This window comes from Canis lupus, chromosome 9 (assembly GCF_011100685.1).
Source record: "Canis lupus familiaris isolate Mischka breed German Shepherd chromosome 9, alternate assembly UU_Cfam_GSD_1.0, whole genome shotgun sequence".
Taxonomy (NCBI): domain Eukaryota; kingdom Metazoa; phylum Chordata; class Mammalia; order Carnivora; family Canidae; genus Canis; species Canis lupus.
Window position 1 is genome coordinate 18907422 of NC_049230.1, and position 13177 is coordinate 18920598.

A 13177-nucleotide genomic window follows, 5' to 3' on the forward strand; every position below is an offset into this window, starting at 1 on the left:
TAATGGACAAGGTGCCAGCTTAAGATTCTCTCTCCCCCTCTACCTCTGTCCCTCCCCCTGCTTTCTCCCTCTCTAAAAAAGAAAAAATATTTCATATCAAACTTTACTACAAATGAGGAAAAATCAAGGATCCAATATTTGGATTCAATATTTAAGCCAAATTATTTACCAGATGCTTTCTGTAGACTTAATACTGTTCCATGCACTGCAGGGTTGATGATAAACGTCAGCAATGTGAGCCTCACGTTGAGTGTAGAAATTACCTAAAAATTTTAGATTAAAAAAAAATGTTTTAGATTTAAAAAAGTGGGAGCTCAGGTCTGTTGGTAGAGTATGGGACTCTTGATTTCGGGGTTGTGGGTTCAAGCCCCCACGTTGGGTGTAGAGATTACTTAAAAAATAAAAATAAAATTTAAAAAGATAAGCGACAATCTCTGCCCCTAATAAAAAGGGAGAGGAATATGAACAGTTTTGACATACATTATTTTGACACTTACCCTCATAGTGTCAGAATGGTCCTGTGTTTCTAATGGGGAAACTGGAGCTCAGAGAGATGAAATCACTTGCCTGGTAATTAATGAATTTGAACGCAAGTCTTTCTGACTCTGAAACGACATAAACACTGCCTTTCTGAAAGTCAGAAATAGGTATAGTCAGAGCAAAATATGATGATGGTTGCCAGATAAGTGCTTGACAAAGTACTAAGTTCAGAAAGAAGAAAAATTTGAGGTATGAGTAGAGACTTTGTTTATTTTTTTTAAGACTTTATTTATTTATTCATAGACACAGAGAGAGGCAGAGACACAGGCAGAGGGAGAAGCAGGCTCCACGCAGGGAGCCCCACGCAGGACTGGATCCCGGGTCTGCAGGATCACACCCCAGGCTGCAGGCGGCGCCAAACCGCTGCACCACCGGGGCTGCCCTGAGTTGAGACTTTGTGAGGGGAATTTAGTTTGACCTTGGGTAGGAAGGAGAAACTTGGAATTAGGAATCCATTTTTATCCTCAAAATGCCCTCTAGATCTAAGAGACCTCAAACATTTCAAGTTTGGGAGAGTTGCCAAGCCCTGTAAAGTTTGGGTTAGAATTCTAGGGTTCCAAAAAAAATAAAAATAAATTTAAAAAAAATTCTGGGGTACCCAGTTTTACATTTGTGACGCTAGACTTTAAAGTTTGTAAAGGCAGGGGCACCTGGCTGGCTCAGTTGGTAGAGCATGTGACTCTTGATCTTGGGGTTTGAGTTTAAACCCCACATTGGGTGTAGAGATTACTTAAAAATAAAATCTTTTTAAAAATAAAGTTTGTAAAGGTGATTTAGAAATGTTTGCTACACCCTATATAGGTATATAGTTTTGCCTAGAATGGGGCTGCAACTCCGCTTTGTGTACTGGTATCATCCCATTGTCTTCCCTCTCTACTTCCGATTATGTTGTGGTAGGAATTTGAGATAGGGCATCTTCAGAATGATATGGACATGGTTTTATCCCTTCAACTTTAAAGTTGTACCATGTGGTTGCTGAATGATTAGAAAGCCTAACCTATGTCTGACTTAGCATAGAAACTCCAGGCTTTGGTAAAATACTCATTATTTTTTAAACAGTGTCGTTTAGTTTGGGAAATAACTCCTAAAAGTAATGAAATATTTGTAAGAAGGAAAGAAGTAATGAGGCACAGGGAGATTTTGCAGGCCTCTGGGGTGGTGAGAGAGAAAATGAAAGGTATGAGAAAGATACGTTGAATTTAAATTTTGGCTGGAAAACTTGGTAAACGTTTGGCATAGAAAAAATCTAGGTTTGTCACCTGAAATAATTGTATAATAGTCCTGACAGCCTCTTTCTGCCTCATACTCCTTGAAAAGAAATTGGAATTCATATTTACTGAAAATAGTTGATTCTCCATTTTGAAGTGGTTTTTATAAAAACCTTAATTCTGGATAGCCAACTTTAGTAAAATATTTTGCCTTCTTTTGGTTACTTAAACATTCCCAAAATAAAGATAAATGAAAATAGACTGTTTTTAGGTCACAAATGGTCTTTCCTGAAGTTCTGTTAACTATTTTTCCCGAATGCAGTTAGGTCTGTTTATCTAGGAGAGATGATTACTGTGTTGGTCTGTGTGTATGTACACATATATGTGTTGTACAGGTGCTTCCCTTCTCCCTAACCCTTTTAGAGTTGATGGCTTTGTCCCTGATTGTTCAGTATAATAGTTTGCAGATTCACTAAGAGAGCCTGTGTAGTAATGCTTGCTTTATTTTTTTTTCTCTTCCACTCTTGTTTTATTTTTACTTTTTTTTTTCTTTGTGATGTGACATTTTCAGCTGATGTATTGAAAGCAAATCCTTCTAATTTGGGAGCCCAGATCACAAGAGTGAGTTTTTCTACTAGTGTCTTTAGCTGTATATATTTTTTTGTGTGTGTCTCTCCACCCTTTTCCCCTCCCAATTCAAAAATATTCAAAACACATTTCATAAATATTAGATAAGAAAATTCCTCTGTCTGTTGAACATCATGCCCTTCCACAAAGCAATGTCCACTTTATATTGGGTCAAATTCCTTTTCCTAATGCTATTGTAAAAGCATAGGCTAATGTATGTGTTTTGTTTTGGTTTGTTTTCTATATTATCTAGTGTGTTGGAAATAATTTTAGTTCTGTCTTCATTGCAGATATGTCTGGACTTTGTCACCAGTGTGTCTTAGCACTGTTCTTTTTTGGTTGTTGTTTTGTTTTGTTTTAAGGAAAATTATATAGAGTTTCTGAGAATGAAAAGCCCATTCTTCTATCAGGATTTTAAGTAATAAATTCTTTGACTTATCTCTATTCTCCCTCCTCATCCCCTGGATGTTCCTCTCAGGGCCATGAAGGAATGAAAGAGCTATGTATATTACTCTCTGATTTCAGCAGACTGACCAGATGCAAGTGGTCAGACTGGTGAGCTCTGAACATGCAAGCATTGGAAGACGGTTTGTTTGATAGTCACAGGAAAACTCTTCATGCTGAAAAGAAATAATAGCACCTTTTTATGGTGAAATAAAAGTGTGCTTTCTATTTGTTATTTTTTATTCAAATAACCTCCCCATGTAAGCTGTACATTGCTTTTTAAGATCTTACACCTGGGTAATTTTCTGTACTAGCCTAACCCCTTTCTGTTCTCTTTGGCTTGTGTTATTACAGTTTATCTCATGTTCTGTTTGTCTAGTTTTGCATCCTGGAGGAGCAGGTGATTAAATAGTCCCTTTTCTTTCCTCCTAGTGTTCTAAAATTTGCTTATTGCTCTTGAAATCATTTAATTTTGCCCCATAAAGCAAATGGTATGCTGTCCTAACTAGAAATGCAGGTACTACAAGTGTTTTATCCAAAGTAATCAGCCATTGTGTTTTCAATTACTATAAGAATGTAACAGTGTGTTCTATGCTAGCACTATAACCACTGATTGAGGTAAATATTCTAAAGGCCTTGTTTTCTGGACCCCTACGTTATTTTAAATCACCCACCCTCTATTCCCCTTTTTTTGTTACCCCAGAGATTGAAAGATCTCAAGCAGAGAGAGTTTGCTCGAAATGTCTCTTCGAGATCCCGCAAAGATGAGAAGAAACAGGAAAAAGCCCTTCGGCGGCTCCATGAATTGGCAGAGCAAAGGAAACAAGCTGAATGGTGAGGATATTTTCTCTCAGAGAGTTCTATTAGATAGTTTTAATCCTTAACATTTAAGATTATAGATTTAAGATTATAACTGTAAGACCTAAATTAAGATTTAAGAATTATTATTAGTAAATCTTTCAAACTGAAAGCGTATCTGTTATTAGAGTATAATATACTGATTTATGAATGAGTGTATACTTCTGAGGCCATAGCCTATCTGTGTGACTTTAGCTATCTAAGCTCTATGCCTTGGTGTCCTTATCTGTGAAATGGGAGATGATAATAACAGTTTACTTCTTGCAGTCATTGTGAGTAGTTTATCTTTACATCAGAAATGCCTTATAAAAGAGTGCCATAGAAGCTGCTCAATAAATTATACAAATATTGTTCCCATTCTCCAACCTATTTTTTATAGAAAAGTATACATATTACAATATTCTATTTTATAAACAGTAGGGGGCAGAGATTCAAGTGTTTTAACTTCCTTTTAAGTATTATACAGTCCATTCTAATCACTGAAACCTAGGGAATTCTATCCATTTATTTCTCTGTAGGTTCCTGCCTTCTTGAGTGTTCTTTTTAACCTTCCTTCATGATTCTTGATTATTATCAATTTAGGGGCTGGTATTTAGCCTTAGATGGAATTTACCCTACCTAGGGCTGAATTTCCAAGCAACTAGACTTTGGGGACCCAGTCTTTGAGCATCTGAGGATTCATGAGGTATGTGCCTCGATCAGAAAGACTTAGGCCCCCATGTTTGTTTTTAATGGCTAGCCAGGACCAAAGGACAGAACTGATTATAGTAGAAAGAGAAACTATGATTGTGGTTTTCAAAAGTTCACAGCCAACTTGGGGCCAATTTCCAAGTTCCTGGACTTACTAAGTTCATTTTTGTCTCAGGATCCTTTTTTTTACTTATTTACTTCTCTAGTGTTTTAGAGGAAGAAGGAAGAGCGAGAACATGTAGTATGAGTTTTGAAACAGAATTAACCAGTGAGCTCTAATGTTGAGTTAAGCTGCCTATAAACTTTGGCAGCTTTTTATATCACAACACATTCCTCTTGGGTACATTGCAAGGGTACCTCTTCAAAAAGTATATACCAGGTCACTTTATAATGTGAGACATATTTTAATACATATTTTTCTTCAGGTGGCTTGTACTTCTCAGTTTTATTAAGTAAACAGTTAAAATATGACCAAGTGATCTCTTGGTTTTGACCCATCATCAGGTATTTCACTGTCCTAGAATTAATGCATGATCCCACAATAAGTGTTATTGAAGAAATTAACATGGCAAAGACTAAATAAAAATCCCTTTTTAGGGATCCCTGGGTGGCGCAGCAGTTTGGCACCTGCCTTTGGCCCAGGGCGCGATCCTGGAGACCCGGGATCGAATCCCACGTCGGGCTCCCGGTGCATGGAGCCTGCTTCTCCCTCTGCCTCTGTCTCTGCCTCTCTCTCTCTCTCTGTGACTATCATAAATAAATAAAAAATTTTTTTTAAAAATCCCTTTTTATTCACCTTGAGGGTCTCTTTGCTGTAGGGTGGGTTTTGTGGCACAGTATAAATATCTCTTGCTATGTAAATCTTTTGGGTTCATATCTTCCATTACCGAGAGTCTAGATAGCAAGGGATTATCCAAATATATTTAGTTCCTGAGTTTAAGACAGCTAGTAGCTAGGAATCAGATAACGAGGCTTCATCCAAACAGATACCTAATTCTCCTCACTTCTTGAGTTTGGCTTGAAAGGTACCTCAAGTGTATAGTCTACACACTAAAAATTTCAGGCATGATGAGTTTAAAATACTGGCTTTGAGGCTCCTCCATGTTCCTGTTTTCAAAGCTGGGTAGGTGTTTGATAGCATCATGATCATTGTATAGAATGCCCAGAAATTACCACAAAACCAAAGCAAACGCTTTGTGTAGTGCCCAAGAAATAGGTACAGCCGCTTAGGTTTCTGAAACAGACATACTAACCATAGACTACCATAGAGAACCATGGTGGAGGTTTCTGACTATGTTGAACTCAGAAAATACCCACATTTTAAAAAATGAAACTTGAAAATACAGAGGAAATTAGAGGGTTTTTGGTTTGGTTTTGTTTTAGCTGGGTGAAATTCAACCTTTGTAAATAGATGTTCAGACACACGTTTGATGGCATACTGATGGGCAGGATGTTTCAGTAAGAAAGAAGAACAGGGGTGCCTGACTGGCTCAGTTGGTAGAGCATGTGATTTTTTTATTTCAGGATCATGAGTTTAAGCCCTACATTGGGTATAGAGGTAGATTACTTATAAATAAACAAACTTTTAAAAATGAGAAAGAGGGGCAGCCTGGGTGGCTCAGCGGTTTAAGTGCCTGCCTTCATCCCAGGGCATGATCTTGGAATCCTGGAATCGAGTCCCATGTTGGGCTGCCTACATGGGGCCTGCTTCTCCCTCTGCCTGTGTCTCTGCCTCTGTGTGTGTGTGTGTGTGTGTGTGTGTGTGTGTGTGTGTGTGTCTATCATGAATAAATAAATAAATAAAATCTTTAAAAAAAAAAAAAAAAAAAAAAGGTGAGAAAGAGGGGCAGCCCCGGTGGTGCAGCAGTTTAGCGCTGTCTTTAGCCCAGGGCCTGATCCTGGAGACCTGGGATCAAGTCCCATGTCGGGCTCCCTGCATGGAGCCTGCTTCTCCCTCTGCCTCTGTCTCTGCCTCTCTCTTTCTCTCTCTCTCTCTCTCATAAATAAATAAATAAAAATTTTTAATAAATAGATAGATAGATAGAAAGAAGAAAGAAAGAAAGAAAGAAAGATAGATAGATAGATAGATAGATAGATAGATAGATAGATATGGGATGGGTCAACCATACTAGGTGGTAACAACAGAAAATTGTGTGATATGTCTTTCCTTTTTAAATTTTAATCAGTTTAGGAAGAAATAGTAGTAACTGGCTGGCGCTGGAAATACAGCAAATTAGTAGATTAACAGTATGAGACTTTGCCTAAACTCACAGAGCAAGTTCTCTTTTTAGTACAAGGCTAGGAAACAGCCACCACTTAGTGTCTTTGAAGCCTACTGTAATGAATGGTGGAACATAAGAGATAAGTGCTAAGTAAGAAGTATGAAATGTGCCCCTAAACTTTTTTTTTTTTTTTCTCTAAACCATTGTGTAGTGCACCTGGAAGTGGTCCCATGTTCAGACCAACCACAGTGGCTGTAGATGAAGAAGGTGGAGATGATGATAAAGATGAATCAGCTACAAACAGTGGCACAAGTGCCACTGCCACTTGTGGCCCAGGATCTGAATTCTCCACAGATAAAGGAGGCCCTTTCACTGCAGTACAAATCACTAATACCACTGGACTGACACAGGCCCCTGGGTTAGCTTCCCAAGGCATCAGCTTTGGCATTAAGAATAATTTAGGGACCCCACTGCAAAAATTGGGAGTGTCATTTTCCTTTGCCAAGAAGGCTCCTGTCAAACTCGAGTCAATAGCATCAGTTTTCAAGGACCATGCAGAGGAAGGGACCTCTGAAGATGGATCAAAAGCCGATGAGAAGGGTTCTGATCAAGGACTGCAGAAGATGGGAGACTCTGATGGTAGCAGTAATCTTGATGGTAAAAAAGACGATGAAGACCCTCAGGATGGAGGGTCCCTTGCCTCAACATTATCTAAGTTAAAAAGAATGAAGCGAGAAGAAGGAGCTGGGGCTGCAGAGCCAGAGTATTACCACTACATTCCCCCAGCACACTGCAAAGTAAAACCAAATTTCCCCTTCCTACTCTTTATGAGAGCCAGTGAACAAATGGAAGGTGATAATAGTATACACCCAAAAAATGCCCTAGAGAGCAAAAAAAGCAGTTCTCCCAAGCCTAAGGGCTGTGTCAAGGTGGCAGTAAGCCAAGGAGCAGAGAAGACAGTTGATGAAGTCTCTGAGCAACAAACAGAAACCAGTGTCACAGAGCCCTCAGAGCCTGGAAGCAAAGCTGAGACAAAGAAGTCCTCAGGAGGGGATGTGAGTGAGCAGGATGTAGAGAGTGCAAGTCAGAAGGTTTCAGAGAACCAAATATGTGAGTCTAACCCTTCTAAAGAAACTTCTCAGATCACCACACCAGGGAAAGAAAGCCAGGAGGGACCCAAACATCCTACTGGTCCCTTCTTTCCAGTTTTGAGCAAAGATGAAAGCACTGCCCTCCAGTGGCCATCAGAACTCTTAATTTTTACTAAGGCAGAACCCTCCATTTCATACAGTTGTAACCCTTTATACTTTGACTTTAAACTTTCAAGGAACAAAGATGCCAGAGCTAAAGGGACAGAAAAACCAAAGGACATAGGCTCCTCAAAGGACCATCTCCAAGGCCTTGATGCTGGTGAGCCAAATAAAATCAAGGAAGGAGGAGAGAATATAGAACATTCCTCGGGAGGCAGAATGGATGTACCTGCTTCAGGGTCTGCCTGTAGCAATCTGAACAAGCAGGAACCTGGGGGTAGCCATGGGTCAGAGACAGAGGACACAGGGAGAAGCCTTCCTAGCAAGAAAGAACGATCTGGGAAGTCCCACCGACACAAAAAGAAAAAGAAACACAAAAAATCCAACAAACACAAACGGAAACACAAGGTTGACCCAGAAGAGAAAAGCTCTAAGACAGAGTCTGGGGAGAAGTCTAAGAAGCGCAAGAAACGAAAACGAAAGAAGAATAAGTCATCAGCTCCAGCAGATTCTGAACGGGGACCCAAACCAGAGCCCCCTGGGAGTGGTAGCCCTGCACCGCCCAGACGGCGGAGGCGAGCTCAAGATGCTTCCCAGCGGAGACCCCTCCCGGCTGAAGAAGGGAGCAGTGGCAAGAAGGATGAAGGTGGAGGTGGTGGTGATTCCCAGGATCATGGTGGCAGGAAACACAGAGGTGAGCCTCTGACTTCGTCCTGCCAGCGAAGAACTAGCACCAAACGGAGCAGCCGATCCAGCCATCGGAGTCGCCCCAGTAGTGGAGATGAGGACAGTGATGATGCTTCCTCACATCGGCTACACCAGAAATCTCCTTCCCAGTACAGTGAGGAGGAGGAAGAGGAAGAAGACTCAGGCAGTGAGCATTCCCGTAGCCGCTCCCGGTCGGGCCGGCGCCATTCCTCACATCGTTCCTCCCGGCGTTCTTACTCAAGTAGCTCAGATGCTTCTTCAGATCAGAGCTGCTATAGTAGACAGCGCAGCTACTCTGATGACAGCTACAGTGACTATAGTGATCGATCTCGAAGGCACTCCAAGCGCTCCCATGACTCTGATGACTCTGATTATGCCAGCTCCAAGCACCGGTCCAAACGGCACAAATACTCCTCTTCCGATGATGACTATAGCCTCAGTTGCAGCCAGTCCCGAAGCCGCTCTCGGAGTCACACCAGGGAGCGCTCAAGGTCCCGGGGCCGCAGTCGCAGCAGCAGTTGTAGCCGCAGCCGGAGCAAACGGAGAAGCCGCAGCACCACAGCCCACAGCTGGCAGCGGAGCCGAAGCTACAGCCGTGACCGCAGCCGGAGCACCAGGAGCCCTTCCCAGAGATCGGGTTCCAGGAAGGGATCATGGGGTCATGAAAGCCCAGAGGAGAGGCGTTCTGGTCGTCGAGACTTCATCCGCTCTAAAATCTACCGCTCCCAGTCTCCCCACTATTTCCGATCAGGCCGGGGAGAAGGTCCTGGGAAGAAAGAAGATGGCAGAGGAGATGATGGTAAAGGGACAGGTCCACCCTCCCAGAACAGCAATGTTGGCACAGGAAGGGGATCCGAAGGTGACTGCAGCCCTGAAGACAAGAATTCCGTCACTGCCAAACTGCTGCTGGAGAAGATCCAGTCAAGGAAGGTGGAGAGGAAACCCAGTGTGAGTGAGGAGGTGCTGGCCACCCCTAATAAAGCTGGGCTCAAACTCAAAGACCCCCCACAAGGTTACTTTGGCCCTAAGCTCCCCCCATCTCTTGGCAATAAGCCTGTCCTTCCACTAATAGGGAAGCTCCCAGCTACCCGAAAACCCACCACCAAGAAATGTGAAGAGTCTGGCTTAGAAAGGGGGGAAGAGCAAGAACAGTCAGAGACAGAAGAAGGGCCTCCAGGGAGTAGCGATGCCCCATTTGGACATCAGTTCCCTTCAGAGGAAACAGCTGGCCCCTTATCAGACCCACCCCCAGAAGAGCCAAAGTCTGAAGAAGCTACTGCTGATCATCCTGTGGCTCCACTAGGCACCCCAGTGCACTCTGACTGCTATCCTGGGGACCCCACCATCTCCCATAACTACCTCCCTGACCCCAGTGATGGGGACACACTAGAGTCCTTGGATAGTGGCAGTCAGCCAGGCCCTGTGGAATCCAGCTTGCTGCCTATAGCGCCAGACCTTGAGCACTTCCCCAGTTATGCACCTCCCAGTGGGGATCCTAGTATTGAGTCGGCTGATGGGGCTGAGGATGCTTCCCTGGCCCCTCTGGAGAGCCAGCCTATCACCTTCACTCCTGAGGAAATGGAGAAGTACAGCAAGCTCCAGCAAGCCGCACAGCAACACATCCAACAGCAGCTTCTGGCCAAGCAAGTAAAGGCCTTTCCAGCCTCTGCTGCCCTGGCCCCAGCCACTCCAGCCCTGCAGCCCATCCACATTCAGCAGCCAGCTACAGCCTCTGCCACCTCGATCACAACTGTTCAGCATGCCATCCTACAGCATCATGCGGCAGCAGCTGCTGCTGCAATTGGAATTCACCCCCACCCTCATCCCCAGCCACTTGCCCAAGTACATCATATTCCCCAGCCCCACTTAACCCCCATTTCCTTGTCCCACCTCACTCATTCAATCATCCCTGGCCATCCCGCCACCTTTCTCGCTAGCCATCCCATTCACATCATTCCTGCCTCAGCCATTCATCCTGGGCCCTTCACCTTCCATCCTGTCCCACATGCTGCCCTCTACCCTACCCTGCTTGCTCCACGGCCTGCTGCGGCAGCTGCCACTGCCCTCCACCTTCACCCACTACTTCATCCCATCTTCTCAGGTCAAGACCTGCAGCATCCGCCTAGCCATGGCACATGAGTTGGGGATTGGGAGCCCAGGTAGGGCCAGGGAAGGTGACCCATATATCTTCCCTCGGGGGTGTTGAGCCATTAATACCAGCAAGTACAAGCTGGGATGGGCAGTGTCTGACAGCCAAAGAATCAAGTTTTGGCTTGCAGGGGTGGTTTTAGATTTGAGGTTTGCTTTGGGTTTACTATCAGGGATTTTTTCCCCCCTTCCCCCTTTCTCTTTGTCCCTCCTCCTGTGTTTCCAAGCTAGGGAACACCAGTAAGTGCTCCCCACCCCTCTGCGGCAACATCTCCAAACTCGAGTTTGGATACTCGTCTCCTCCCTCTACTTTTTATCCTCTGCTCTCCCCTTCTGTAAATTTTGAAACATTTTCTTCCTCTCTGGCCGGCGGTTTGGCCATCTGGTCCTGCGCTCTCAATGTCTTTGACCATCCCTTGGTGACCTTATGCTATCCCGGGTGAGGTGGAAAGGGAGTCTGACCTGCAACTAGATGCTACTCAGGCTGTTATTCAATCCACTTCCCACACAAACAGCCACACATTGGCACTGTTGTCCTCATATCCCTCATCCCAGAAGAGATATCTGCATATCCCAGAAAAGAAGATGCTATCATGAATAGAAGCTATGCGGAACATAAAGTCACCCGTGTGCTTACCCAGAGAGGAGCTCATGTGTCTGAAGGGTGTATTTTCTTCTGTCATGTTGATGTTTCCTTCTTAATTTATAGGATTTTTTTTAATGTAAAAAATTGCACTGAACTCTATAAACGTAAATGCTGCTTTTTGTAGCTCATATAAAAAAAAGTTCCATATTTGTAGTATACTGCAATAATATTTTTTACATCCAGCTCTTTAAGTGATCCTTGTTCTGGTGGCTTTGTGTAAATATGTTTGCCCTAGTTGAATTAAGAAACTTTAAAGGTTATAAAATGAAAACAAAAAATAAAGTACCTGTTTTCTGCTAGATGCAAAAATGACTAAGCATGTATATTTTATCAAGCTCATGTATTTTTTGAAGTTATGAACTATAAAAATGTTAAAACAAAAAAAAAAAAGAACATTGTTTAACATTTTTTGCTGGGACAAAATGTTTAATTTGCAGTAAGAGGTGCGCCCCGCACTGGGATTTTTGAACTAATGGGCAGCAGTCGGCTGAGGGTGTCAGAGGGATCCTCAGTTATGACATCTCCCTCGTGCTTTGCAGTTTTATACAGAGAGGTAGGCCCACAGAGGAGGGAGAGATTTGAGAGCTTTATTCTCTGGAAGCAGTGAGATTCAGAGTGGTTGTCCTGGGGGGGAGAGGGGGAGGGTTCCTGGGTGCCTTGTTCCAGGCAGTCCATTTGCCTTCCTAATACTTCGCCCCCCTCTGACAATTTTTTTTTTTTAATGTGCCTTTTGGGTTGGCTAGAAACTGAAGTAGAAGTAGACTTAAGGGTCATAGAGTTGGGACAGTTTCTTCCTCTTGTTGGGAGGTGAGCACATTTACAGATACTGCAGATTCTTTTGCTTCATAGTTTCCATGCCTTCTGCCCAGCTTAGTTTAAGCAGTGAAGATGTTCTTTTTCCTTTTCTCCCGTGACACCTACCAGAGGAAGCACCACCTCAATTCCTCTTCCTCCTCTTGCCTTTCACCTGGGCTCTCAGAACTAATTAACATACTGACCCATTTATGTTGCAGGTCTCATCTTTGGCATAGTTAGCATTTCCCTACCTATTCCTGTGGCTAGAATTGGTTGGGTGGTTACTGAACAGGAAGAAACAAACCATACGTACTTGGGCCAAGGCTCTGCATTTTCTGCCTTTCTTCTCAGATTCCCAAAAGAAAAAAGTTTTGAGTGAGAAGCAAGGGCAAACAAGGCTCTTGACTGAGCCTCCTACCTGTTCAGTTCTCCTCATCTGAGTGAGAAGCATCACTTTTGATAACTAGCACTGGAAAAATGAAATCATCTGTTTGAAGTGAAGGGACTCATTTTTCTTTGCTTTCAGCCCATGTAAATATTTAAATAATACAGTATTAACATTTTTGTGCTGCTTCCCATTAGCTTGTAGATTGAGCCATACTCTGGCTGCCTCTCTACCTTCCTGGGGGCAGTTTTCTTTAAATTTTCAGAATAGTGATTTTAAAACTTAAAGGAAAAATAAAATAACCTATCCTTACTTACAAGCATTACAGATTGTATTTAACTTTATCACATATGATAGAGATATATATGCTGTAAAATTAGGGAAAGGAACTTTCTAATAAACCAATGATTTGTGGAAACTTGGCAGAGTCTGTCGTGATTGTTGCCCCATCCATTCAAGCTGGGAAGGGATGGAGTTACAGGCTACAAATAACGTGAAGTAATCAAGGAATAGATTCTTGTGAACGAGTTGCTTATGATGTTTGGAATTGAGCTTCTCAAGACAGCCTGCCCAAGTATAGAGGAAAAACTGCCATAGGAGGAAACAATAGTGGTTAATTTCCTTTCGGTCTTAGGTGGTATGTCTTGGAATGCACT

The 13177-nt window shown here is 42.9% G+C and overlaps 1 protein-coding gene across 7 annotated transcripts in view; it reads left to right on the forward strand.

The window, feature by feature from the left end:
• Positions 1-12939, forward strand: part of GPATCH8 (G-patch domain containing 8) — a 117118-nt gene extending 104179 nt beyond the window's left edge. For all 7 annotated transcript variants that reach the window (XM_038547097.1, XM_038547098.1, XM_038547102.1 and 4 more), the window contains 2 exons: positions 3523-3653; positions 6801-12939. In XM_038547097.1, the coding sequence (XP_038403025.1) occupies positions 3523-3653; positions 6801-10686 (4017 nt within the window). In that variant the 3' untranslated portion in view covers positions 10687-12939. The remainder of the gene's footprint in view (positions 1-3522; positions 3654-6800) is intronic.
• The last annotated feature ends 238 nt before the right edge of the window (positions 12940-13177 follow it).